General features: G+C 39.3%; 2 protein-coding genes across 8 annotated transcripts; both read right to left on the bottom strand.

The window, feature by feature from the left end:
• Nucleotides 1-708: 708 nt before the first annotated feature.
• LOC110950645 (cyclin-dependent kinase 12-like) lies at nucleotides 709-8096 on the bottom strand. Of its 3 annotated transcripts, none has more exons than XM_022193354.2 (4): nucleotides 7740-8096; nucleotides 5018-5642; nucleotides 3809-3916; nucleotides 709-2962 (listed from the first exon to the last, which is right to left on the bottom strand). In XM_022193354.2, exons 2-4 carry the CDS (start codon nucleotides 5618-5620, stop codon nucleotides 1769-1771), a joined length of 1905 nt encoding a protein of 634 aa, XP_022049046.1. In that variant the 5' UTR covers nucleotides 5621-5642; nucleotides 7740-8096; the 3' UTR covers nucleotides 709-1768. The 3 variants fall into 3 exon arrangements, with proteins under 3 accessions (XP_022049046.1, XP_051801167.1, XP_051801168.1); XM_051945207.1 differs by having other exon boundaries at nucleotides 7872-8096; XM_051945208.1 differs by lacking the exon at nucleotides 7740-8096 and adding an exon at nucleotides 6236-6860.
• A 2225-nt stretch (nucleotides 8097-10321) lies between these two features.
• On the bottom strand, nucleotides 10322-25170 carry scrn2 (secernin 2). Of its 5 annotated transcripts, none has more exons than XM_051945553.1 (9): nucleotides 25150-25170; nucleotides 24195-24357; nucleotides 21345-21526; nucleotides 20866-21065; nucleotides 18099-18314; nucleotides 16513-16678; nucleotides 14520-14700; nucleotides 12482-12638; nucleotides 10322-10704 (listed from the first exon to the last, which is right to left on the bottom strand). In XM_051945553.1, the coding sequence occupies exons 2-8, from the start codon at nucleotides 24354-24356 to the stop codon at nucleotides 12486-12488; spliced, it is 1260 nt and encodes a 419-aa protein (XP_051801513.1). In that variant the 5' UTR covers nucleotide 24357; nucleotides 25150-25170; the 3' UTR covers nucleotides 10322-10704; nucleotides 12482-12485. The 5 variants fall into 5 exon arrangements, with proteins under 5 accessions (XP_051801513.1, XP_051801514.1, XP_022049047.1 ...); XM_051945554.1 differs by lacking the exon at nucleotides 25150-25170 and adding an exon at nucleotides 24993-25085; XM_022193355.2 differs by lacking the exon at nucleotides 25150-25170 and adding an exon at nucleotides 24579-24986.
• Between the last annotated feature and the right edge of the window lie 1227 nt (nucleotides 25171-26397).

The raw sequence follows: 26397 nt of genomic DNA, 5'->3' as shown, positions 1-26397 counted from the left end.
TTTCTGTATTTTATGTGGATTAACCTCCATTATTTTCTCAAGTTCTAAGACACCATCCATTGCTCTCGAGCTCAAAAGAAATTACCTGGCAACCATATTTAGAATTAACTAATTTCTAAGCAGAAAAGGGGAATTAAAAATGTTTTAACTTCAGCTGTAGGGATTATTGACAGTGTTATTAAAATATTTAGACATTTACATACAAGAAACTCTGTTAATTATCAAACGAATCAACTGTCAGATGTGCAGTCTGGATAGAGAACAGACTTTCCAGAAGCTTTCAGCAGCTCTACTTCCACCTCTCTGCAGGTCTGACATCAAATTTGACTAATCTAAATTCTGAAAAGGGACTATTTTAGTATTTTGTTAAGTAAAAATGTGCAAAATCCACAACAGAGACTAAAACAACTTCTGCATTTATCATTTTGATATTTTACAAATCAGAAACTGATTTGAAATGACAGGAAACCTTAATGTGAGACAACACAGCAGAAACATTTGGCTTGGCTCCTCGCAGGAAGTCACAGGAGACAACACTGTCTTTTTCTAACGCTATGTGCACAAAATAACCTGCTGGGCTTATAAATTAGCAACATCAAACACTTACCACTTTACAAACCAGTTTGTGGCGTTTTACAAAATCCTCACTGGTCATATTTTCTGTGCAGAGGTTTAAGCAACAACATACTTGATACTTACTCAAGGGTATTGACTTTGAATTCTGTTTAATAATATGTAGTTCAATATTTATACAACAGTTTCCTGCACAGATACAGAAAAAAAAGAGGAAATCGACCTGAAAAACAGAGAAGCTTAGGTGTGGAGAATGTTGTGTGTGTTGCAGGTGGGCTGTGCTGCTGATTTATGAGGATAAAGTCTTCTGTGTAGAATTTCAACAGCAATCATAATGTATCAAATTATTGTGTTTATACTACTCAACAAAATTAAGTAGACAAAGCTTTCAGATCGATAAAAAACATTTTCTGCACATTATTTCAGTGTTTTTCTTTTGGGACGTATGCACTATGTTTAAAGCAGACTGCGACGAGGCTCCAGCGCCACCATGTGTTCAAATACTGCATGTTCTTTAGCCGTGTTTCCATATATTTATCAAGTGAATTCGAAGTGAACTTTAAAAAAGTCACAAAAAATCTGTAGAACGAAATGTGATTTAGGCTTGTTTCCATAAGCTAGGCTGTGTAGTGTCTTCCGAAGGTAGCGCTACAGGCTATGTTAAGGTGTGAACAGATTAGAAGAAGCCAGAAACAAAACCAGTTGTTTGCCAACTGTTTAAAAAACCTTGAAGAAAAGCAAGAAACAAGCACAACTTTGTCCACCTACGAGAGAAAATTCGAGAACAGTCTTCAGAAATAGTTTTTCAGCCAGCCAGGTTGTAATCATTTCTTCTGGTCATGCTATTTAAACATTCGATACATCACACCTTGCTCAAAAAAGGTGTTTCAATCTCCCATGAAGCGCATTAACTCTTTTTCAAAATTGTCAAAAACTAACTCAAGCGAGCGTAAAACATTTTTGTACAAAATTGGGCAAGTTTTCTTTCTTATTTGTCATTCCCATGAACCTTTTCTAATGCGGTATAGAAACGCAACACGCCATGGAAACACGGCTAACGTGTTTTTGATGCTGATCGGGTTCTAGCTAATACACTGATGCTCTTCGCTGCAATGATCAAATCCGTGATTAGGGGTTCAGGAGAGACTCCCTGAAGTCCATTTTAAAGTCTCATTTCCACATCAAGCAAACATTTTCATCCAGGCTGCTTGGTTTCGATAACCTGCAAACAGCGGGGCCTCGACAGCGTCTTTGATTTTTGTGGTGTGTTAAGTGGTTGAACTGCATGTCTGTCTGGAAAGTTGTAAAACGGCGGCTGTGGAGGATTTATGTGCTGCGGGTAAAGGTGCCTTGTTTGAGCGAGCACACCTGGAAAGATGTTCAGAGGGTGGATGCGGGGGTAAGGTATGAAGGGATTCAGGCGGGGCATGAAAACCCCGGGGGCAGCATGGGGTAAAAGGGGAGGCAGAGCCGGGGACAGAGCTGGAGACAGAGGTGGGTATGGCATCGGTGCACAGCTGACAGGAGAATATGCTGGCATGACGGGTGCAACAGGAGGCTCTGACACAGGGTAGGTCGAAGTCGCAGAAAATGGTTGCAATGCAGGAGAACTTTCCTGGGTGTTAACTTCACATTTCTCACTGTCCTGTAAAGAGCTCATTGCCTGGCCATAATCAACAGCCTGATGCACCTCTGCTTTATCCCTCTGAGCACTGTACGAGTCTTTCTTTGAGTGATACTCTCGAGGTAACGAGCTAAAATCAGACCTGCTCGATGACGATGATCTGCTTTGACATTTCGGAGAATACACCTGCCGTGTGTTGCTCTCCTTACTCACAATACGGAACTTGTCACTTTCCTTCTTCCCATAGAGCCGCTCCTGGATTCGATGGGACATCTGGCCGAGCTCCTCGAATCCCAAATCCATGCCGATGGCCTGCAGAACATCCTGCATCTGCCTGTGTTTGTGCTCATCTTCAGGTGTCAGTGTCATCTTTTCCACCACTGGGGGAGACCTGGACCTGCTCTTGAAGTAGTTTTGCCGGCCATCGCTCCGTCGCTGAGGCTTGTCGTCGGACGGAGGACGCCTCTGAGGACTGAGGGATCTGTGATGATGCTGTGGAGAAACCGTTCTGCGGTGGGAACCTTCGCTCTCGCTCCAGTTGCTCTGGTGCTTTCCCTGCTGCCTCCACGGACGATCAGCAGAGTTCATGAAGGAACTTGGAGACAGAGTTCGATCTTTGACTTCTGCTGAGGTCTGAGTCACAATCTTGGTGAGAACGTCGACATTCACGCCCTTGTTGAGAACATCCAGGAAACGCTGGAAACCCTTTGTGGACTTCTGCTCAGGAACAGTAGAATTATGGGTGGAGACGTCACTCTCAAAAGACTAACGGGAAACACACAGAAGAAAATGAATAAATAAATTTACACCATTTATCAGAGTTAGAAATGGCAGAAATACAAAAAAACATAAATTCAATTAAGTTTTTTCCTTTCTTTATGATTTCTGTCATTCTAGCTATGTCTGACTACACAACAGATATGTTTGAGTTCTCTGTACTTCCAGTCATGGTTGTTCTGTTTCCAGAGCATGCAGGACTTTATGATACAGGGAAAAATGAGACAAAAGTGAGGAAAAATGCAAGACACAGACATGAAGCTGCAGTATTACTACAAAAATCTAACATTTTTTGCAGAGAGAAATAGAAATCTCCGCATTTTCCAGTTATTTTTCTAACCATTCACTGAGCCAAATGTCTGGTTAAAAACGGGTTAAAATTCTCAATTTTGAAACCAAAAATGGCTTTATGCAGGAAAAACACTGACTTACACTATGGTGATGCAGAGAAGCTACACTGTTGAACAGCTGTAAATTATGAGAACAAACATGTAACAAAGCTTTTCATTTCTGGTTGACTGCAGACTTTTGTATATGTTATTGATCTGGTTTGACAGTAAAATCCATGTGTAGGCAGAATATTCCTCTTCAGATTAGAAAAATATATATATTTTTAAAGTAAAGTCAATCTTTTACACAGCAGACATGTTGGCAGGTCAAAGCAGAAAAAAATACACAGTTCTATATAATACCATCAAGAATGTCTGTTTTCTATTTGGCAGAGCCACGGTAATCTGTGCTCCGAACTTATCGTTAATGTCAGTAGTTCCACCTGAGTCACAATGTCTCCTGTAAAAAAGCTCTGTTGCAAGTTAAATGGTAAAATCAGCCCACCTGTTTACTGGATTCATTCAGGAAAAATCTTGTTTTGTTCTGATGATAATCCTCATGATGTGAAGACGTGGACGGGCTGTCAGTCTTCTCTCTGGGTTTGACATAATTCTGTGTGACACAATTAAACATTTTATTAAACCACAAAAGGAGAAGAAAAAATGAAAACAATTTTAACACCGATGCAAACACAGGACTGAGCGATGAAAAGATAATAATATGTACCAGTAATGTACATTTCACCAATAGCAATAGTAAGGCTGTTTCATAATTTCACATAAATGTATCAGATGTAAACCACCATGACAGCACAAGATGAAAATACAAAGTTTTCCAGCATAACAAACACAAAGATTGAGGTTAAATATAGTTTTTCATCTTACTGATGTTCTTAATAGGGTCAGTTCACCTCAAAATTGATTTTACTTTCTTTCTTAAATGTGTACCAAATCAATTCTTGATCCTTCCCATATTCATTCTTATTTTAAGGTCCTCCTCAAGGTGCTCAAAAATTATTTACGCCTGCCCTATTGACAGTGTTTTGGCTGGGAATATCACCACCTGGATGGGCAGCAGCACCCAGCAGGACTTCATGGTCCTGAGCAGGGTGGTCTGCTCGGCTGAGAACATCAGAACCACCCTCCCCGACCTGCAGGACATTTACAACAAATGCTGCAGGTTAAAGGTCAGGAAGATTGCTAGTGAGCCCACCCACCCCAGCCACAGACTGTTGTCTCTGTTGCCGTCAGGGCGGCATTACCGCTGCCTGAAGGCAAACAGAGAGGATGAGGAGGAGCTTCTTCCTACAGGCCTGAAACAGCAGACTCAATAGACAATCAACATGCAACCTCTGTTCAATATCCTGTTCACTGTCACCTTGTGTATATGTATTATTTGCACTATTCCACTTTGATTTATTTTACTGGTTTCTATCTATATATGTATGCATATTTCTTGTGTGTTCTTATTCTTATTGTTTCGCTCTAGAACAGGTTCACACAGCATTTCACTGTGCATTATACTATGTTTAATTGTGTTTGTGATAAATAAAGGTCTTAAATCTTGAAATCTTGAATCTGTTTTGGTGGTTGTATGCCAATAACTATCACTGGGTAAGATCATCACCAATTTGACATTCTTGAATAAAGTGTCTCTGATGAAGGCTCAAATCAGTAAAATCTGAGTGAAAATGGAAAAAGCATCGTGACTGACCTTCGTAGAACGATCCTGCGACCGTGTCCTCTCCTGTGAGCGATCTCTGCTCCGTTCATGTCCATCTCTATCTTTGTAACACCCAGACGACCGTCTGTAAGTTAAATCGTCGTGTCGTTGTTTGTATGTGAACTCCTCATGCCGATGTCTCTGTCTGGAGTCTTGAGGTGTTTTTCTGAATTTGAAATCCTCTTCCTGCAGCGGTGCATCTTTAAAGTTCTTGGATACATGTGCACGTGAAGAACTGTCTGACTGCCAGTAGCTGTTTTCCTGAGGCTCACCTCTGTATCTGTAGTCGCCTTCATCATCCTCTGCAAACCGTCGCGCTTTCTTTTCGGATGGATCCCAGGTGGGTGAGGACATGTGTCTCCTCACTGGGCTTTTTCTGCTCCTGTCTCTGCTCAGTGAATCTTTACTGTAGAGCCTCTTAGGAGAGTCACTGTACTCTCTGCTCCTGCATGTCCTCTCTGTGCTGCTGTGTCCATCCCCTCCATATTTATGGTAAGAATCTCGGTGAGGTTCGCGTCGTTCTTCATCCCACTGCCTCAAGCTTCTGTCACTGTATTGCCGCCTGTGGCTGTGCTCAGATCTGTTTGAGTACATCGTCTGACAGCGACCCCAACAGCTAAAAGGATGCAACAAAATACAGAGAAAAACGGTTAAAATCATGAAATACAAAGCTCACTTCACTATTTCCAGCCTCCATGTCTCCCAAAAATAGATTTTGAGCGTTTTGAAGGATGTTTGCTGGAGGAGTGAAGAAGCACAGGTGTATCCTGAATGGATCTGTTTGGCATCTGTGACGTATTAAAAAAAAAAAGCATGACTCTGCTGGAATAAACATATATTGTCAGGACATGGACTGACAAATGGACATGGACTGACATATTATGTATCACTGAATCATAGCATAAATCGCTCTATATCCACATTGTGCTTTTTGTGTATCATGACTGTTTTGTGTCTGTACATTGTCATCACATTTTGCAACAGTGTGGATTGAGTAATTACGAAAAATACAGCACAAACTGTCATGAACAGTGATTGCTCATCTGATGGAGATGACAAAATACAATGGTAGCTGTAATCAAACCACAGACAGATGATGAAACGGTACCACACGTCATATTAAAGTGACATTGCTTTAAAATGATGACTCTGAAGCAGAGACGCCTTATGTTGTTAACACTTGTCTCTCTCCATATGTTTCTTTCTCACCTCCTTCGCTCATATCTCAGGTGTTCAGTTGTGAGGAGAGGAGTCACGGAAATTAAGGAGGAACTGAGAAATGCGAAGGGGGAATATCTGGTCTGATATTCAGCCTTTTTCCTATTATCAGTTTCTTCTTAACCAATTATAATCAATTAAATTATAAATATACTTGTGAGGCTCTGATGCAGCTCTCTGCATCTGTACTATCTGACTGGTTATTAGCCATGTGTAATCACCTATCAATACTGAATGATGAATGTAATAAAGTTCTATTTTAATCAAACATGATAAATACATAAAAATATAAAGACATTTAGCCTCTATGTTAAAGTTAGCTTCTGATTTGGAGCATGTGATCAAGCATCCTTGAATTCTGTCTGAAATTCAGTTTAAAAAGGAAAAAAATGACATTTTTATAGACTCTTTAGCATCTCTGGGACAATCTAGTTAGAATATGACAAAGGTGTGCATCGTGGGCTTAGATCTGGAGCTGGTCTAATGTGGTCCAGATGAGAGAAAAAAAGCAGTGAAATCTTCCTTTCTTGCAACAAAACAAATGTACTAAAGGCAAAACAAATTACAAACTACATTCTATGGACTCTTTAGTCTCTGGAGGACAATCTAGTCCAGATTTGACTCATCCATATGTAATTGGCTTAGATCTGTACCTGATCTAATGTTGTGTACATGTGAAACAATGAGAAGCAATTACCAATTTGATCTATTTTCATGCATTTAAAAGAGGGCATTAAACAGCAATAGGGTTTTATCTAAAATGTCCAACACAGTTTTAGATGATTAAAATGTGGGAAACACTGAGAATCAGTCACTCAGCACTGTAAGTTCAGTTTTCCTTCAGTGTTGTCACTATAACAAAGTTTAGTGTTGGAGTTTGTGGTACTCTAAGTTTGACAGTAAGATGGATATTTCTAACTACAAACGTACATCCAAATACCCAACATTCAAATATCATTTACTCATAATTCATATCAGCTATCATTAAACCCTATCAGATTAATGAAAAATATCAACAAATACACAATTTTACCCCACTAAAACCGACAATGACGATGATGACCGCACTGTCAGACTGAAAACCTGCATTCACTCTTGCACATAAAGGATTCTGTGACAAGCATATAACACAATGCTGCAAATGGATAACTGACATCATATTATTCTACATGAAAACCAAAAGGAGTCCCCCTAACATGGTGACATACGTAAAAAACAAAATATCTATGTAAATTTGTAAGACTTAAACCGTGTTCTGGCTTGAACTACATATGTGTAGATTACAGACACACTAGTTACCTTCAACATGAGACTACCTGTGCAGTAAAACCACCTGCAGTGACATTTTAAACTGAAAAAAACGTACTGAGCATCTTTAATGGAAATATTAATGTCCTTTGACCTAGCTTAGCTGGCTAGCTGCACTGGCTGTTTGCTAGCAGGCCAGCTAGCAGACAATATTTAGCAAGTTAGCTTAAAAATTAATGCAACTTACAGTAATTATCTTCGAGGGGAGATTATTTCCAGCTACCAGTGATGGATTTGTTTAAGTTTTTCTGCCTGGTGAAGTTAAAGCTAAACTGAAAGCTAAAGTTAGCAACATAGCGCTACACTAACGTTAATTTACCTTTACCATTGGACGATTCCACTTTCTTTACAGAGGGGGGGGGGGGGGGGGCTGAGGTTAAAGTAAGTCAGAGGAAATGCTCAAGCTATAACTTTCTATTTCTAGTCGTTCTCCCAAAAACAAACTGTAACCCGGTTAGATTGCTTTGGAAGCTAAGTTGTGCCTGAACCCCGGGCAGTTTGGGTTTCCGCACCCCTCTCCACCATTACCACCCACGTCAGGCAGCAGAAGTTTAAGCTGCCGCCTCCTCCTGGATGGAGGCTGAACAGCACACAGGTGAAATTAAAATCCAGATTTTTAAGCTTCATACTAGTGCAAATTTTGGGTTTAACTGGGTTTGTTTTGAAGATAAGTCTTACAGAACCTGGAATAAATGTCATCTTTGTGGGTCTATTATTTTTTCTTGTTGGCAAATTCACGACAGCTCTCTCACAGCTCTCCAGTTAGAGGAAGTTGTTCAGATTAACTAAAAATGATGTAAATTCCACATTTAAGACATTTCGATATTCAATATAAGCATCAGAACATTATTTCAAATAGATAAACAATGGCCTAATTTACATTGCAGTTAATGTCATGTAGTGTGTAATGTAGTGTGATTCATAAATAATAATATAAGGTTTTAGGGTTCATAACTTAACTTGTTTGGCAAATTCATAATACCAATCTTCCTCTTTAAAGTATGCAATATGAATAACAGTGATTGACATGACTACTGGGGTTTTGTTGCTTTAATTATTTTACTTGTATCAATTAATTTTGACATATCACATTTTGCATCCATAATATTTTGTGTTTACCTTAATCCTAACTGTTGGTACCTTTGGAATTTTCTGTCAAAACACTTTGTAAACTTTAGTTTACTAGTACTATCGCAGTTTCATCACATAGTGTCGCTGCAAAATAACACATTATAACCCTTAAAGTAATACATTTCTGAGAAGGAAACCCCTTTTTTCCTTTTCTTATCCAAGCGCAACACAAAGTGATGATAAGAAAAAACACAGAGTAGTGACAGATGTTGAATTTTTTATTTATTAGAGCAAATCTCTCTGCTTTAGTATTTTTTAATGTATTTTATTTGGCCTTGGAATCACATGGCTAATGGCTCATAAATGACCTAAAACTGGAGGTGTAGGTGGTTGTGAAAATGCCACTTGAGGAATGACTCAAGATGTGAATGTTGGCGAAATCTTTTGGGGAGAGATTGCAATCATTGTAGAGGAAGGAGTCTGTAGCACCACTTATCAGCTACTTATACTGTGGTCTTGACAGGAAATTTCACCACCATCAACATTTTCATCGCCACTCCTCACCTGGCAGCTTTGCAACATTTCACACCTCAAGGAATGCGAGTCTGGAATCCTAAAAATAAAACTCTGGTTTCCTTCTATTTACATTTTGCATTTTCTTGCAATTGTCTGTTGCGCCCAAGTAGCCAAAACATCAATTATGCTGCTAATTTCATTAATTAGCCTTAATTTTGTATTCAATGCTATGAGTATAAGATTTTAACTTGAATGCTAGCAAGTCCTCTAACACCACGTACAGTTTAAGATGAAAGATTGCAAACGTTAAGCCAGTAACATTCAAGTGTAACTGGAACTGACAGAAAATAGATCATCGGTTGTATAAATTATGACCTGTTGGTGGCTCTAAGTAAAACATAAAACCATCATCATGAGGCTTTCCTTTTCTTTTTTATATTTTTAGACAGACTATGTAACTGACAGCAGCTCCTACAAGTAAAAACACTCCATTACATGTGAAAGTCTTGCAGGAAAGACAAGTAAAAGTAGCAGAGTATCAGCAGCAAAATGTAGTTTCAATACTGAACTTAAAGTCTCAGTTTGGTCCCTCTGACTGATATATTATTGAATGTGCCATCACTATAATTTTAATAGTCAAGCATCAGTGTGTCATCATCAGCAGGTTACTGTCGAAGCAGCTGCAGGTTTGAACTGCTTTACATCAAGTTTTATATTCAGATTAATCTGAGGGTTCCAAACAGGATTAATGGGAGAAGGAGGAAGAAATCTATTTACAAGTTTTTTTCTTATATTGGGTTTTTGCTATTTTTTGCTGAGATTGTCTATCATTTTATCGAAATAAAATTAAGTGAGAAGCTTAAAAGGGAAAATAATGGTGGAACTGTGAACAACTTTTTTTTTTTTTTTTAAAAAGCACAAAAAGGTTGAAAACTACTGGTGTAATCTTTAAAAATGTGTTGCATTTTAAAAGCCTGAGTAAAACCATCTTCAAAAAAAAGCAGAAAGTAAAGAAATACTTCCCTCTGAATGTAGTGAAGTTGAAGAACAAACTTGAAATTGAAATACTCAACTAAAGTACCTCAAAACTGTACATAAGCACAAAACCTAAGTAAAACTATTTTCCAACAGCGTGCATGTGCAACCCCCAAAAAGATGAAAACCCACTCAGGACCATCTATGCTCAGGACAGGCTATGCACATTCTTTATTAGATCTCTCCTACAGGTAGCCACCAGACAAAATGACAACCCATTCATTTGCAACAACAAACAAAAATGTTAAACAAATTGCCAAACTCACGGTATTTGTGCAACGTCACACAGCTCTACATGGCGCCTGTGTAGTCTACATCATTAAAGTCACTAATGAGGTGCAGTCACAGCTCCCTGGGCGATACAGATGATTAAATATGCTCCAATCACATGTGCATTTAGACATTTAGTCTGTGTTAAGGATGGAATGGGGTCAGAGATGTGAGGTGGAGGCCGATCAGACGAAGTTTTTAACAGTCCCTGGGTCTTCTGCTGCCACCCTGTGAGTACTGGGGGTGTCCACCAGAGGGCGCTGTAACAGAGGACAACGCATGTTAGAGGATTAATAAACCAAGAGCATTTATACACATGGAGAAATCACAGCTTTCAAGATTTGACTTATTGACGTTTCTTCCAAACTGTAGAGCGGCTCTAATGTCTTATAATGTTCTAGAGAGGCTTGCCCCCCCCCAAAAAATGCCCAAAACACAGACTAAATCCAGAATACAAACTACAGAAAGAAATCTATTATGCTTTAAAAAATTTTTTAAAAATGCTACTTTTGCCGTGCATTACTATGCTTTTGTATCTTCGTTACAATGGATCACGAATAAAATCAGCCCATTACAGCTGTATGATTCATGATGATGACAAGTAATCGCTAAATTACTTTGGCTCTCTGAAAACCAAAACTTGCAGCTAGGTTTGAAAAGTATGTTATATGTGAAAAATCTGCAGAAATGCATCAATAATCAAAGCCAGAAACTATAATAACAGAAACATAAAAACAGATTTTCAACTTTCCAACACTCCTAAGCTAACCTGATTAATGTCTAAAATCATGATATTTCACCAAAATTACTTTATTCTGTGCCAACTATTTACTTTAACCAGAATCAGTAAAAACAAAACGTATTTTTTTTCTTAACTCTGTATTGCAACCAAGAAATAATTAACTGTCTGAAAGGTATCTTGTCTTAAAAAAAAGACCAGAGTTTCACCATTTGTCTGAGCTGAAAAACTGTACACACAGACAGAATCACTGAATGAATGTTAAGTTTCCTGACAGTTCTTGAACTACTCATCTGAGTTGCTGTTTGTTCAGAAAAAAAACCCTGAACCAAATCTCAGCCCAAAGTCACATGTCGCATTTACAAATTCACCAAAAATAGACAGTTTGATCTAATGCGATTCTGTAAAAAATGAAAAAATTTACACATCATGATGCAACTCAGAAAGCATGAGTCACTAAGCTGCAACCAACGGTCACGTGACAAATATTCAGAGAATCTTCAGCTGAACTGCAGGCTGTTTACACAGAGCAGATGGTAGACAAGTATGGACACAAATTAAAGATGTAAATAGTAAAGTATCTACAATTTGTATAGCAATGATTTCCCCCAATATCAGTAACACAGTTTTTGTAAAATAAATCATCAGAAAAATGTAATGTCATTTTTTCTCTTCTATGATTTATGGCAGCACAACTTTGTTAGACTGCACAAAACATTTCTGAGTTCTCTCTGATTCTTCATGACTGTTCTGTTGCATTGAGGTGCAGATTTTTCTATTGCAGTGAAAATGAGCCCACAGTGAATAAAAATGTGACAAAAACAGGAGCCCATAAACTGCTTGGAGGGCACAGGGTTGATAATGCATGCTGCTCTTGTACGTCACAGCTAAAGTGTGTCGGTGTAATATGTCAAACTTTACTTACTTTACCTCAAATATCGGAAAAAATAAATAAATTGGGATGTCGATTGCCATAAAAGAAAACAGAAGACAAACCACATGTGGTTACCTAGACTGAAGTATTATGGTTTTCATAAGAAACGTTTCTCTTCATCCATATATTTCAGAAGCTGCAGCATAACGCAAAATCAAATTTGGCATATTCAAGGCATTCTCTGTGACGTGGAAGAGGTTGAGGACAATATATTATAACCAGTAGTGCAAATGGAAGAGATGTATTGCCACGTGACTGTAAATTTCTGTTTAGGATTACAAATTGCAGGTAAAAAAAAAAAAAAAAGTCCCCTTAAAGCCTGGACTCATTCATGCAGCAGTAAAAGCCTGCTGAAGCCTCCCACCTCCTCACTGGTAGAACTTGATCTCTGTGTCCACGCAGTCAAAAAACAAGTCGCCCAGCTCGTCTCCGGGTATCTCCCCTTTGAGCATCGCTGAGATCTCACTCAGACACTGAGACTCCAGATCCCTCAGGATGCTGTAGATGGCTAAACCTTCATCCTGAGAGAAAACACAGAGATGTCAGAAAAACAGCAACACCTGAGTCAAACAGCACGGGAACAGCAGAGATATTCAACTCAAAAGCCCTCTGTGTTGATACAGTGCAACAAAAAACAACAACAACAAAAAAAAAACTGCCAGCATGTTTGAAACGGATGTTTTCTTCACAAAAACTCCCCTATTATACTAACAATCAAAGCCAGAATTGCCAGAAACAGAACCAAATCTAACTTGAAATTGTGACTTTTTATCATAATAGCTTTATTCTAAATGTTTTAATTAAAATCCTCCAGAGATAAACTGTTCGCAGTAGCCAGATTCTGTAAAAGAAAAAAAATTGCTCTCCTTGTGACAGCCATAAAGTCATTAGTGAGTCTTAGCTACAATAAAAAAATTAGAGACTTTTAAGCTTAACTAGAGGTTGTGTTTACACTTAGCAAAGAGGAGGCAAGTCTGCAAGCTAATTATAAATGTAAGTAGTAAAATATGTAGAACATGTGGACTCACCTTTTTTTTTCCACTGTTGGTAACATCTATGGACACTATGTGTTGATCATCAAAGAAATTCAACTGTCTTTGAGCATTGTAGGGGTTTAGGGAGCATCATGATTACGGTTAATGACTTCTGGCCTGTGTTCACATACAGATCCTTTAGCAGTGCTGTGTATCTATAGTCATGTGACACATGTGATGTAGGAAACACAACGTTAAGAGCTGTTATCTCTGTCCCACAAGACTTTCTTTAACGCAAGCTCGCCTCGATATTTGGGATAACATCGAGCCTGTTGGTAAATTAAACCTTTAAACTGAACACTTTATTGCTATTTAATGCTCGCTAATGTTAGAGTTCTTTAGGAACCTTCTGCTCAATCATGTCCATCTTGTTTCAAACTTTCTCATCATAAATTATGAATATTTAGAATTAGATCTGTGAAATTTTAGATTGATAAATCAATAATTTATCTACCAATGTTTTGGTTTTTGAGGAATAATTTGTCATATTTGCTCAATCAATTATGAAACTGAGCAAAAACCCTTTTTTTCTATTTTTGAGACAAAGTATTTGATATCAAAAAGCTTTCTATACATTTTGTTTTATATTATTTTGTCACACAGCTACATATGGTTCAGAGTTGACTTCTGCATTCCACTTTATTTTTATGTGAGCTCAAAGATGGGATTTTACATGAAGATTTTTTTAAGTTTTAACTCACTCCTTATCAGTGACTATTTGATCCACTTGTCCGACATTGCAGATTCAGAAGCAATGGTGAGAAGAAAACAGCGAACATTTCAGGCTTTTATCTGTAATAGTTCCTCAGATACTGTTCTTCAAACAGCCTCAAATTTCAAAGTGTGTTGAAGGGCAATTTAAAAAGAAATGATCTTATAAAGACTAGTTTATCAAGCTAAAACTTCACAAATATGCATATTTAACATGATAATAACTTCAGGCAAATCAGGGAAGGTTGAGGCTGATTTGAGATGGGATTACTTGTAATTACTCTGATGCACAACAACATCTTTTCTGTATATTTTGTGGTAGGTTTCAGTCTAAACAGGACGCTCTCCTTCCTGTGACTTCTAGGTGACCTTAAAACCACACACATAATCTCAGACTGGACATCAGCTAAAAGGCCTGAATGGAAAATTGTTTTGCAGAGCTCTGGTTGCTCAGATTCAAACCCTGCTCTTTGGCTTTCAATGTGCACTTGTAGAGTGTTTTTGTTTAGTCTACGCTGACGCTGTGAGCTTCTGTTGTGTTTTGCTCTTTGCTGGGAGTGTCAGTCCTCTGCCAACTGTAATTTATCAGCAACCGGATCAACTCTTATGTATGCAGGATAAAACCCGGGCTGGTTCTGCGTGTCGCTGGCCACCCACCGGGTTGGAGTCCATGTTGCTGAGGGCCACCTGGTGGGCCTTGTACAGGTCGTGTCTGCGGTCCACCTGGCTCTGGAAGCGAGGCTGCTTCCTGACCGGGTCGTCTGGGCCGAACTGCGGGGAGACCACCCTTGGCACTGGGGTAGAACAGTCCGAGAAGATAAAAGGCTTGAATATAGACCTACCAGGGAGGGATGGGTTGTCGTGGAGGAAAAAAGGAAAGAGAAAGAAACGTAGACTCAGAAAATCCCATCGACTAAAAGAGGAAAGAATGTAAGGAAAGTAAAGATGAAAAGCGAAAGAGCGTCCAAGTCTCAACATCTCCATGAAGTATTTCACAATTTTTGTACAACATATTCATCTGTAGCGACTAAACTTGTAATATTCTGTCTGTTGTCCATCTTTAGGCTATTTTTATACCTTTATTACTACTTACCATTGTTTCTTTAGTGCAGCTATTGATGCTAATTCTGATGCCATAAAGAGAAAATCCATCAATCTGTATTGCTGCTTTTCCCCCAGAAAAAAAGCCACCACACACCAGAAATGCATCCAATATCAAAGGTTTTTCCAACAGTCTCTTGAATTTTAATATACACAGAATAAAAGAAAAGAGGAATCTCATGCATTTTTGCACCATTTACAACACATGCAGTAATGTTATATTTTACAGGTTGGTTTGTTAGGTTGTATCATCATGTATTAATTAGAGCATTCTTACACAGACACATAGCAGAAAATGTTCAGAGATTTTTAATGAATTTTAATGTGATCAGTTAATTGAGTTATATTTATCATTGATGTTTTAAGGCGATGTCCTTCAGTGATTCATTTTACCAACTGAAAACAAAAACCTGAGGCTGGTTTGAAAGACATGATATGCGTTTTAAAAGAAATTACTAAAATTTGAATATTTATATGCCGGACATTGTAAAAACAAAAAGAATCCTTAAACTACTAATGCGATGTGCTATTTGATCAGAAAACGCAACCAAAACTTAAAAACAGTATTTCATGAAAATCTTTTTTTTCTACATGTCTCATTTTTTTTAAAAATGCCAAAAATTAACCAACAACTCTACCTGGGATCCATAAAAAACTGAAAATTCTGTGTTCCTTGGCGCAACCGAGAAGCTAAGACTGATTGAGCTGCGATCAAAAGTCACGAGACAAAATGCCAGGAAGATTACACAGAGCAGAGGAGAAAAAGGCTTGGATGAAAATTACAAATGTAAGCAGTACATATCTATTGTGTGTGGAGGCACAACATACTGTACGCGTTCTTTGTTTCCTTCTTTAAATAAATAATCAAATAAATTCAAACTGCATTTTCAGTTTTTTCCTCAGATGTACGGCATTCCAACTGTGTACTGCTGTTCAAAATATATTTATGAGCTCTCTCTCCTTCATGGTTGTTCTGTTTCCATAGAGGTGTAGTTTTTTATATTGCCGTGAAAAATGAGACCATAGTGAGGAAAAGCGAGACAGGAGCAAATGAAAAATTAGAAGGTTAAACCAGAGTAAATATTTGTTATGGTGTTCCTCTGACCTGCAGTGAACTAAACGGACGCCTAGAATAGTTTAGCGCTTTGAAATAATCGGAAACCACGGGTCTTTAGCACTCACAATTCTCTTTTAAATGATTTAAGTTTTTTTTAGCAACTTCTGAAGCTGCAAAATCCAATATTTTAACCTGTTTATGAATGATATACACCACCAGCCAAAAGCTTGGACACACCTTCTTACTCAGTGGTTTTTATTTAATTATTTTATCCATTTTAGATTAATAATGAAGACATCAAAACTATAAAAGAATACATATGAAATTATGCTTTAAAAAATTGTTCATCTTCAGTGTTAAGAAAATAATACAAATGACAAGCATTGAAGTGAAGGTGTGTCCAAACTTTTGACTGGTAGTATACATAGTTGATTATAGCATTAAGTGATTATCTTACCCTAAAATGAATTCTCATCTGAGTTAGCGACTAACCTGGAGGGGTCAGGGGTGGCAGTGAAGAAGTGGATACAGGGCAGGCTAGTGTCCGTGGGCAGAACCGACACCATGCTGCCTGTAGTGCAGAAACCTCCAGAGTCCATGCAGATCCCACTGGGTTTGTCCCTCAGAATGGACATCATCACCTCCACCGTCACCGAGCCTGAGACCACAGAGATAAGACAGAGGAGACGCTGACATTACAACCGGAACATTTAAAACAGCAGCTCATGGCTCTGAAGTCATTTGAAGTTTTCACAGCCATTTTCTCCTGTCATATAACGACGCATAGTTTCTCTGTAACCTCCTGATATTTAAAAATACATTTAAACACTGATTGGCCTTTCAGTAGGAGACTGAGCACTGATTTTCTAAACTTCAAAGGCCTTGAGCTCCCTGAAGAAGGTTCATTTGGCAGAATTATGTAAGAATTTGTTACACCTAAAATGTAATGTCACAGCTGTAAAACCCACAATGTGCAGAAATGACTCAAAAATTGTATGTTTTGTGCATTTTTAAAAAAAATCTATAACTTTTTTTTTTCCACAATGTAGTTACAAGACCCTTATCTGTACTCTTCCCTCCTCTGAACACCAAAACCCATCCATCCATCCATCCATCCGTCCATCCGTCCATCCATCCATCTGTCCATCCATCCATCCATCTGTTATCTATACACTATTTAATCCTTATTAGGGTTGCGGGGGGCTGGAGTCTATCCCAACTGAATTAGTGTGAAGACAGTATACACCTTGGACAGATCACCAGTCTGTCACAGGGCTACATATACAGACAAACAATCACACTCACATTCACACCTACGGACATTAGAATCATCAGCTATCTTCAGCATGTTTTTGGACTGAGGGAGGAAGTCGGAGAACCCAGACAAAACTCATGTACGCACAGGGAGAACATGCAAACTCCATGCAGAGGTGATGATGTGAACCAGGGATCTTCTAGCTGCAAGAAAACAGAGCTAACCATCGATCCACTGTGCAGCCCCATGCCCAACCACACCAGCGCCGTATGAAAGCATGTTGTCTTTACAAAATCATCAAAATTAAACCATGTATGAGAGACAGAAAAGTAAAAAAAAAAAAAGTTTTTAACAGTCTTTATAATACTCAGCTGTGAGGTCATGAAACATAACAAAATCTAAGCTTTAAAGAAATAACAAATGCAGAAGAAATAATAATCGTTTTTTTATTTTACAAATGTGCCCTAAATGAATAAAATCAGTTTTTATTGCCGAATATGCATTTACTTTTTCTTTTGTTTCAGCATCAAGTCTCTCCCTGTTTTCAAAGACAATCTCCAGAGATGTTGGTTCTTTATTCATTTTGGCGGGGGTTGGATTGACAGCTTCATTTAACACGAGGCAAATATGGGAAACAAGCAAAGACGGAAGTGATGGAAGATAATCTAGCCATTTGTTTAAAAAAAAAAAAAAAAACACTGCACATTAGGCAAGAAGCAAAATAACACACAAAAATTTTTTATTCTTTATGTGCAGTACCATGGCCTGGTACTGGTCTGTGACCCGGTGGTTGGGGAGGGTTAAAGGTAAAGTTCAAACATACCGTCATGCTGCTGGAGCAGCTCGGTTCCTCCTTTGTAGCGCTGCTTGGCCAGCTCCATCCGGGCAGGAGGGTTTTCTGGACTGAAGACCTGAGAGAAGTTAAACTCTCCTTCGCCGTCCCACCAGCCGTTGGCCTGAGCGACGCTGCGCAGCTCCGGATGTTCAGCCGTGATCTCAGTACCGATGGTCAGCTGGTTGGAGATGTTCTTCACCGGATCTGAAAGCAGGAAATCTCTGTTAGTGCGATGAGGAACCTGAAAATCTTCCCTTATTAGAGTGAAACACGCAGTTAGTGTAAAACATGTTTCACGGTAAATGGAGCAGCTTGTGAGGTTTATTTGAACTACACTCTGAATTATACAACCATCTATATAAGCTGTGGTCTCACAGTGAAAACGAAATGAGATCTAAACGGGTTTTACCTACCATGCAATTTAGTTTCCACATTAAAGAGTCAGTAAGTATTTAAATATTTCATATGGATTTTCAAATCTCATGTGTGGTTTAGGCAGATTAAGCAGCAGAGAACTCGACGAACAACTTCAGTTTGGTTTTTCTGCAGCTTTAAGGATGATACTGACAGTCAAGACTGAGGTATGAGGCGACGTTCATGGTTCTCAGAAGATTGAACTTCCAGACTTTTTCTCGTAAGCCTCTTTCAAACATGCATTTCTTTCTGACGGCAGCTTCACATCTGAATGAGCACCAAAAATCTGACTTTTCTGCATCACTTTCAACATAGCACATGTGTGACCTGCATGAAATCACTTGAACAGACAATGACAAGACTACAACACAAGATGTTTCCACATTTTAGGGCCATTTTCTGCAAAATCACAACAAGCCCTTCTCATTCTTTTTGCTCTGTCACAAACTGAAATGTCCATAAAATTCAAACTTTGCTGCAGTGAAGACAAGAGTCTGATCAATGAGACTCACTGATCACAAACAGGAGCTGAAGTTTAGTTTGTTCTGGTCTGAGATGCAGGTGCTGTCATGACACGCAGGGGTTCTGAATGCTGCACAGAGAACTTTCAAATTTAAAGTCTGTTTCTGCACAAATTGCTTGAATCTCACAAGCAGTGTTCATGTCACAGCTTCAACTTAAATTTGTCAATTAAAAAAATATTAGAAATTTTACTGGAATATGATCCTGAAAGGTAGAAAAAAAAGAATAGTTCAACATTTTTGGAAATATTCTTTTACTTTTTCATGACTATGAGGTTGTCAGATACCCAGCAGACCCACTAATAAAACCACATAAGAGCTGCAAAAAGGCAGGAAAGTGTTTGGAGTGAGCTACGTGACCTGATGTTTCCTGTTCCCAATCTTTATGCATGAGTTATGAGTTTTTCATGTTTGTATTAAGAAGTCCTAGTAAAGCTTTCTGCAAGAAGTTGTTTTAAGCTCCTAGGAGGTTCTTAAAGAGATAAACTAAAGAGATTCTAAACTTGTTTGGTGCTGAAGTTGCATTGAGAACATCCTTCCTGTGTTTTTATGTAAAACTAGAAATGTTTTACAGAACAATGTTCAATAATGTGTTTCTTCAGTGCTATCCTAAAGCATCCTCAGAATATTGCAGGTAAAATGTTCTATTTTACCGTTATTTTACATTACAGAAATGTTTTATAAAAATCACGTAGGGTCCTTGAGAACATCTTGAAAACATTTTTCTTCTAAGTTCTGCTTGGAGAACGTACTTCTGACGTTATCATATGACATAAGATGTGGCTTGACAACATCCTTTATCCCATTTCAGTTCATTTTTAACCTGATAGAAGCATTAGTTCAAGAAATAAATGTCTCTAATATGTTGGTTGAGCATTAGATTAACCCTCTGAACCCCAACATCCTGCCAGTGGATTTGAAAGGAATTTTATTTTCTTAAAAATAACCAAAATGACACAAGCACTCATCTTGAAGCCAGAAGATCCCCGGTTCACATCCCAGCCTGGGCCTGGGGTCTTTCTGCGTGGAGTTTGCATGTTCTCCCTGAGAACATGGTTTTCTCCAGGTACTCCGACTTCCTCCCACAGTCCAAAAACATGCTGAGTTTATTTGGCGATTCTAAATTGTCCGTAGGTGTGAATGTGAGAGTGATTGTTTGTCTCTATATGAAGCCCTGTGATAGACTGGTAAACTGTCCAGGGTGTCTCCTGGACTCCAGCCCCCCACGACCCTAATGAGGATTAAGCGATGTATAGATAACGGATGGATGTTGGTTTGAAAGGAGCTTGAAATAATCAGATTTCAGTTTTGCTGGGAATATTAACCAAATTCTAAGTTAAAAGTGTGACACTGCATCAAAACAATTATATTCTACATGTCCTATTTTATTTACTTTAACCACATTCTGTAAAAAAAAAAACGTAAAAAATGATGTGCTCTGTATTGCAACTAAGATATCATTACTGACCGCAACATTGACAAAAACTCTGACTTTCTGGTTGAACTGCAGGCTGTGTTTCCATGTTGAAGTGTGAAAATACACTCTGATAATGTGACAACAGCAACAAAAATGTCCAGAAACTGCTTGGAGCTTAGACAGTATAAACATTTCCTTTAAAACATTTGTAGAATTTAAAAGGAATAATAATAATAATGGTTGCATTCCCTGCTAACTAGGTAACAGTCTGCTGACATCAACTATGTGAATTTTCCCGAATTTACTTTAATTATTTTCAGTCTGTCAGCAGCACCAAAAGCATCAAAACAACAACCACAAACTCCACTATGCACCTTCAAACATGTCAAACCTTCAGCCTCACCTGAGACTTTCTGCGCCACCCACAGCCTCCCGGCGGTTTCCAGCACCCAGGCCTCGGCTCGGTCCACCAGCAGGAAGGTGTTGTGGTAGCTGAAGGGTTCTGGAGTCTCCCTGCACTGGCCGCCCTGACCGTGCTGCTCCAGGAGGCCGGTGATGACCTGCAGCGCCGCCCAGGCACTGTCTCCTCGCTCCAGGCCCAGTCTGATGGACAAAACGCTGCTGTTATCTACCGTCTGATCAGTTGTTGTTTGGAGGAAATGCTGCTCAGAGTCACTTGGCTGCTCTCCATGCTGCCTCAGTGTTTTCAGACACGAGCTGCCTGTCATAACACGCTCGTAACAATCTACACACCCTCCTGATCAAAGAGGATTAAGTTAATACTTCCACTGCAAACTGTGTTTAATCAGCAGTCGCATTCATTTCCCTTCATTTCTGAGCCTTTTTAAAAAATTTTTCTTTTACTGAGTGATATCGGCTCACCTGACCAGGTCCATACCCAGCAGAGCCTCTCCAGGAGCGACCGTCTCTCGGGTCCAGACGGCTTCATTCCCGATGCAGACTCCCTGGTCGTTGGCTCCCATCTCGGCCCCCCACATCCAGGCAGGTTTGCTGAGGACGACAGCATGGGTCTGCTCCACTTGAGGGATCTGGATGTATGTGCACTGTGCATACAAACAGTTTATACTGAAGTTATGTTGGACTGCACAGTGACTTTAGTTACATGCACTGGCTGCAGCATGTGAAGCAGAACATCTTATCAGACATATCAGAGCTGGTGTAGAATGCTAGCTCAAGCGTAACAAGTTTCTTTGTCTGTGTTATTGTGGAACTTTGATGATTCTGTTCAGATCTGAACAAACAAATAAACATAAACTGCCACCTGATCGAGGCAGCGATGACGAGCAACTCCGGTAAAGCGGTGAAAATATTCAAAGCGCATCCTTAACTCTCTGATCTGCAAGTTTCTGTGTATTTCTTTCATATTTTTACTTTAGATCAAATAAAGATAAAATGTGAGTTCTATTTACTGTCCAACAGGCTAAGCTAAGCGAACTTTTTCCTGGCAGTCAGACAACACAAACTCTCTGTAACAAAGCAAATAATAATAACAATCTGCATAAAATAACACTGAAAAAAACTAACTCACAGGAAGTGCTAAGAGTTCAGAGGGTTGAAAAACTTCTGTGATCTGTTCTAAAAGTCATATTACATTACATCAGAAAGTTGATTATCCTATTTCTGACGTCGGATGTTACATTTTGAAGGCCTGCATTTATCAGTTATCACAACAAAGTCTGACTCTCCAGACAGCAGCACTGACTTCCTCCTAATCTCTGCTACAAGTTTCTGCCTTCCTCGTCTGCCTGCATCACATCCCTTTAATAAACTGAGACAAATGTGGAATTACCAGAAGAAGGTAGACTCTGTGTTTAAGAAAATATCATCTTTTAAATGTATTTTAAACACAGTTTGTGCTACAAATGCCTAAATTTATCATCTCAAAAACTGGATATAATCACTGAGTGTCAAAAAGCAAATACAGGATTTTACAAATGTTTTGTCTCGATATGTCTCCACAAACACGAGATCATAATTTCACATTTTCATGCACACTAAGTCTTAAAAACACTGTGGAAATGTCATGAATTTGGAGTAGCTATTATTGGCGTTTTGTTGACAGCCCAATTGTGCCGTTTGCCTGCACATATAAAACCACAGTAGTTACTCAGACTGACATATTACGCTTTTCACAAGAGCCTTCTGGCTGGAGCTTATTTAGTCAAATATTTAATGTACTGTCAGATTAGAAAAGTCTTTAGGGTTAATAATGATGCCTTTCTGTCAGGCTACAAAATCAGAACAGGAGAACTGGATGTCAAAGTGCATAAATGTGAAACTTGGTGACACACATTAAACAGTTGAAAGGCAAAAGAAGAGTCACAGTTACTGCTGGTTAACTATTAACAGGAGAGAATGCGTCCACATAAAATGTTACTGCAGTTTCATTGTTTATGTAGAGCACCAGAGCCTGTCTCCATAAAAACAAGATAAGATCAACTTTATTGACCACTCACCAGAGAAATTCACAGTAGTCTTAGTTTAAGCCACAGATGCCTAAATGTGTATAGATACTGTAAGTCACTCAGATTTAAACAGTATGTTTTTATAAGAAACCCTCCTTATTGTGAAGATCTTATGTAGTCATATATGTGCTTTAATGTCAAATTAGGAGTGTTTTTGGGCAATTTGCAAACTTGTAGAGAAGAAGGTTAAAGCCTCCCTGTGCAGGATGGAAAACAGTTTGTCATCAGCTCCTGATACAAAAAAAGAACAATTTTATTAGAACTGGACGACGAAGTGCAAAAACAGAAAAAAAAAAAAAAAAACATTCTAAATTAAGTCTAATAGACGGAGATATCTGGATTTTCATTTTCTGCAGTGTACCATATTCTGTGTTTATGAAAATAGCCTTCATATATTTGTGTTTTAATCACAGTTTAAGCCACAGATTCCAAAATTTACCACCTTAAAAAGTGGATACTAAGAGTCATGTCAAAAAGCAAATGTTAGATCGCAGTCTAGGAAGTGTCTAGATATATTTCCACAGACACAAAGTTTTATTTTCCTATTTTTATGAACACTCCTAACCGACCACATCATAGATTTATCATATATCAGAATATCACCATCAAATCTAAAGCAGTTATTATTCATTGAGCTGTTTACGTGTACGGATGAAGCCACAGGTGGTGAATCAGAACTGAACAATTAGTTTTTCAGAAAGAAACGCTCCTTTCGGCTGAGATCTTATTTAGACATATATTTAACTAAATGTCAGATTTGGAGTTTTTAGGCTTATTGTTAAGGCCTCAGTTTGTCACTCAATTTTGATACAAAAACAATTCAGACTGAAATATGATGTGTTTCACGAGAAACTTTCCTTTCTGCAGGGATCTTAGTTGGTTATATATGAAATCAAATTAGGAGGTTTTAAATCTTTTTTTTAAAAACTTGGGTTCTGGTGGAAGAGTAGAAGGTCTTTGCACAGGATGAAAAATACAGTTTGTTGTCACATCCTGATGTCAAAAAAAGAACCTTTACAGGAGAACTGGATGTCAAACTGCATTAATGTGAAGCTCAGTGACAAGTGTTGAGAGGCAAAACAGGAGCTACAGTCACTTCTGGTTAAATATTAATAAGAAAGAATGTTTCGACATAAAGCCTCAGATACAGATACTTGAATATTTCATTTTCTGAACTGCACCAGAGCCTGAAAAGCAACTTGTCAGTGTGTTTGAAGTGACTGTGGTCGTCCTGGTGTGGCTTTACCTCCAGCAGGGAGCCTGGAGGGTGAGACGCTGCAGGGTGGTGGGCCACCTCCTGCACCTCGTCCCGGGGACGGTCCGAGTTCTTCCCAAAAATCACATGGTTGTGGTGAGATCCAGGGGGCAAGGACACAAAACAGTCACATGACCTGGGAGCCTCTGCCATCCTGTAAAAACAGACACAAACAAACACGTGAAATAACAGAGCAGTGGAGAAGTGAGGCTGTCTGTGGAGGGGGAGGAATTGAAACTCAGCTACCTCATGTACACAAACTAATGATAAGAGTGTGACAGTGTGTTGGACATCCAGCACACAGTGTCAGCCTCCTCCCTCTGACCATAATGTGCATGTGTGGAGTGAAGAGGAAGAGATCCCTCCATTCCCCACCCAGCTTTTTGCAGAAACTCAGCTCCAGCCGGTGCACTGCCCATCCCTTTCATTAGGATTAGGAGGCAGTCTTGTGCTGCACTTTACTGACAGTAATCTTCGCTAAATCCCACCGCCACGTTGCTTTATTATCGCTTTTGGGGCCACGAATCGCTTTCAATCCGGAAACAATGTCGCAAAAATGCAAAAAACGCCAAGCAAACACAATGTCGCAGATGAATCCGGCGGCTGGAGATCCGTGTTTCTCCCGGAGATCAGGCCCAGCAGAGCCGCTCACCGCCTGTCATTGTTGCCCGGAGCTGTCCGCGCACGCCGCCGAGTTTCTCGGGGCTCTCTGCGGCCGGATCTACGGGGCGACCGTGCGTAAAGCGGTGGGTGCAGGAGGAGGACGGAGCCGCTGCGCAAAATGTTTACCTTTTTTTTTTTTTTTCAATGGTGGGAGCGCGCCGCCGGCCGGGAGAAGGCAGGTTGGAGATACCGTATCACGTGACCGCGCAATCCAAAGGTCTGTACTTAAAGGTCTCGTCTCGTCTGGCCACAAACTCAGATCACCGTCTAACTCGGTCCACACCTGTGTGAAAGCTGCTGCAGGCCGGAGAGATGATGCATCCTCCTGTTTATCTGCGACACTCATAATTACAGTCGTGTTGTTAAATCCTGCAAGTTTGCACAGTCCACTGTCAAAGCAGGATTTTTTTTATCTTCTATGCTTTATTTCGCTTGATATCAATAAAGAAAAGTGTAACAAATGCAAGAATGCCTGCAGTCTTCACTGATGAGTTCATGTCTGAGTGACTTAAAGGATGATCTGCACAAAACCTCTGACCTTGCATTCACTCCAGTAAACAAGGTTGCATAAGGAGGAGACACACGTTGTTAGAAATATACAGTGATTTTAAAAAGGATTTACCCCCACTTGGAAGTCTGCCCCTTACACTGCTTTTCAACATTTAGCTATGATCAATGTAATTTAGCTTTTTGACGAGAATTTACAAAACTAAATTTAGAAAGTAATGTCAATTAATATAAAATATTAAATGTGAAATAATTGATTGCACAACTTTTCAGCCCCTTAAAGTCATCATTTTGTAGTTTCATCTTTGGCTGCAGTTACAGCATGGAGCCTCTGTGGATAGGTCTCTATCAGCCTGAACATCTGGGCGTTGTACTTTTACCCCTTTCCTTTTTGCAAAGCTGCTCACAATATGTCAAGTCACACAAGGCTCAGGAGTAAACCGCCCCTGTCAAAGCCAACCTCAAAATCTTAGATTGAGGTGTGGGCTGTGACTTGGCTACTCCAGAACATTCACCTTATCGTCTTTAAACCATTTCTGTGAAGCTTTGGCTGTTTGCTTCAGGTCATGGTCACAAAACAAATCTGCTCCCAAGTCACAGTTCTCTTGTAGAGAGATTGTCCTCAAAGATTTCAATATATTATGCTACATTCATTTTACCCTCTACCTTTACAAATCTTTCAGGGCCTGCTGCTGAGAAGCATCCTCATGCCATGATGGTGCCACCACCATGCTTCACAGTAGTGATGATGTGCAGTGTTTAGTGTCCGCCAAACATAGCGTCTAGTCAACCTTCTTCCAACTTACTTCAGGGTCTCCCACATGCCTTGTGATAAAATTTTGTTGAGATTTAGTATGAGCCTTTCCAGCTGTGTCTTTCTTTTTGCCATTTCCTCCAATAAAAACTTTGGTGAAGAACAGGCAACAGTTGCTCTATTTACGGTCTCTCCCATCTCAGCCATTGAAGCTCATAACTTCTTCAGAGGAGTCATAGGTGTCTTGGTGGCCTCCCTCCCTCGACTCTT

Source organism: Acanthochromis polyacanthus, chromosome 3 (genome assembly GCF_021347895.1).
Source record: "Acanthochromis polyacanthus isolate Apoly-LR-REF ecotype Palm Island chromosome 3, KAUST_Apoly_ChrSc, whole genome shotgun sequence".
NCBI lineage: Eukaryota > Metazoa > Chordata > Actinopteri > Pomacentridae > Acanthochromis > Acanthochromis polyacanthus.
The sequence above is the reverse complement of the archived record's forward strand: the minus strand, read 5'-3'. Positions and strand labels throughout refer to the sequence as shown.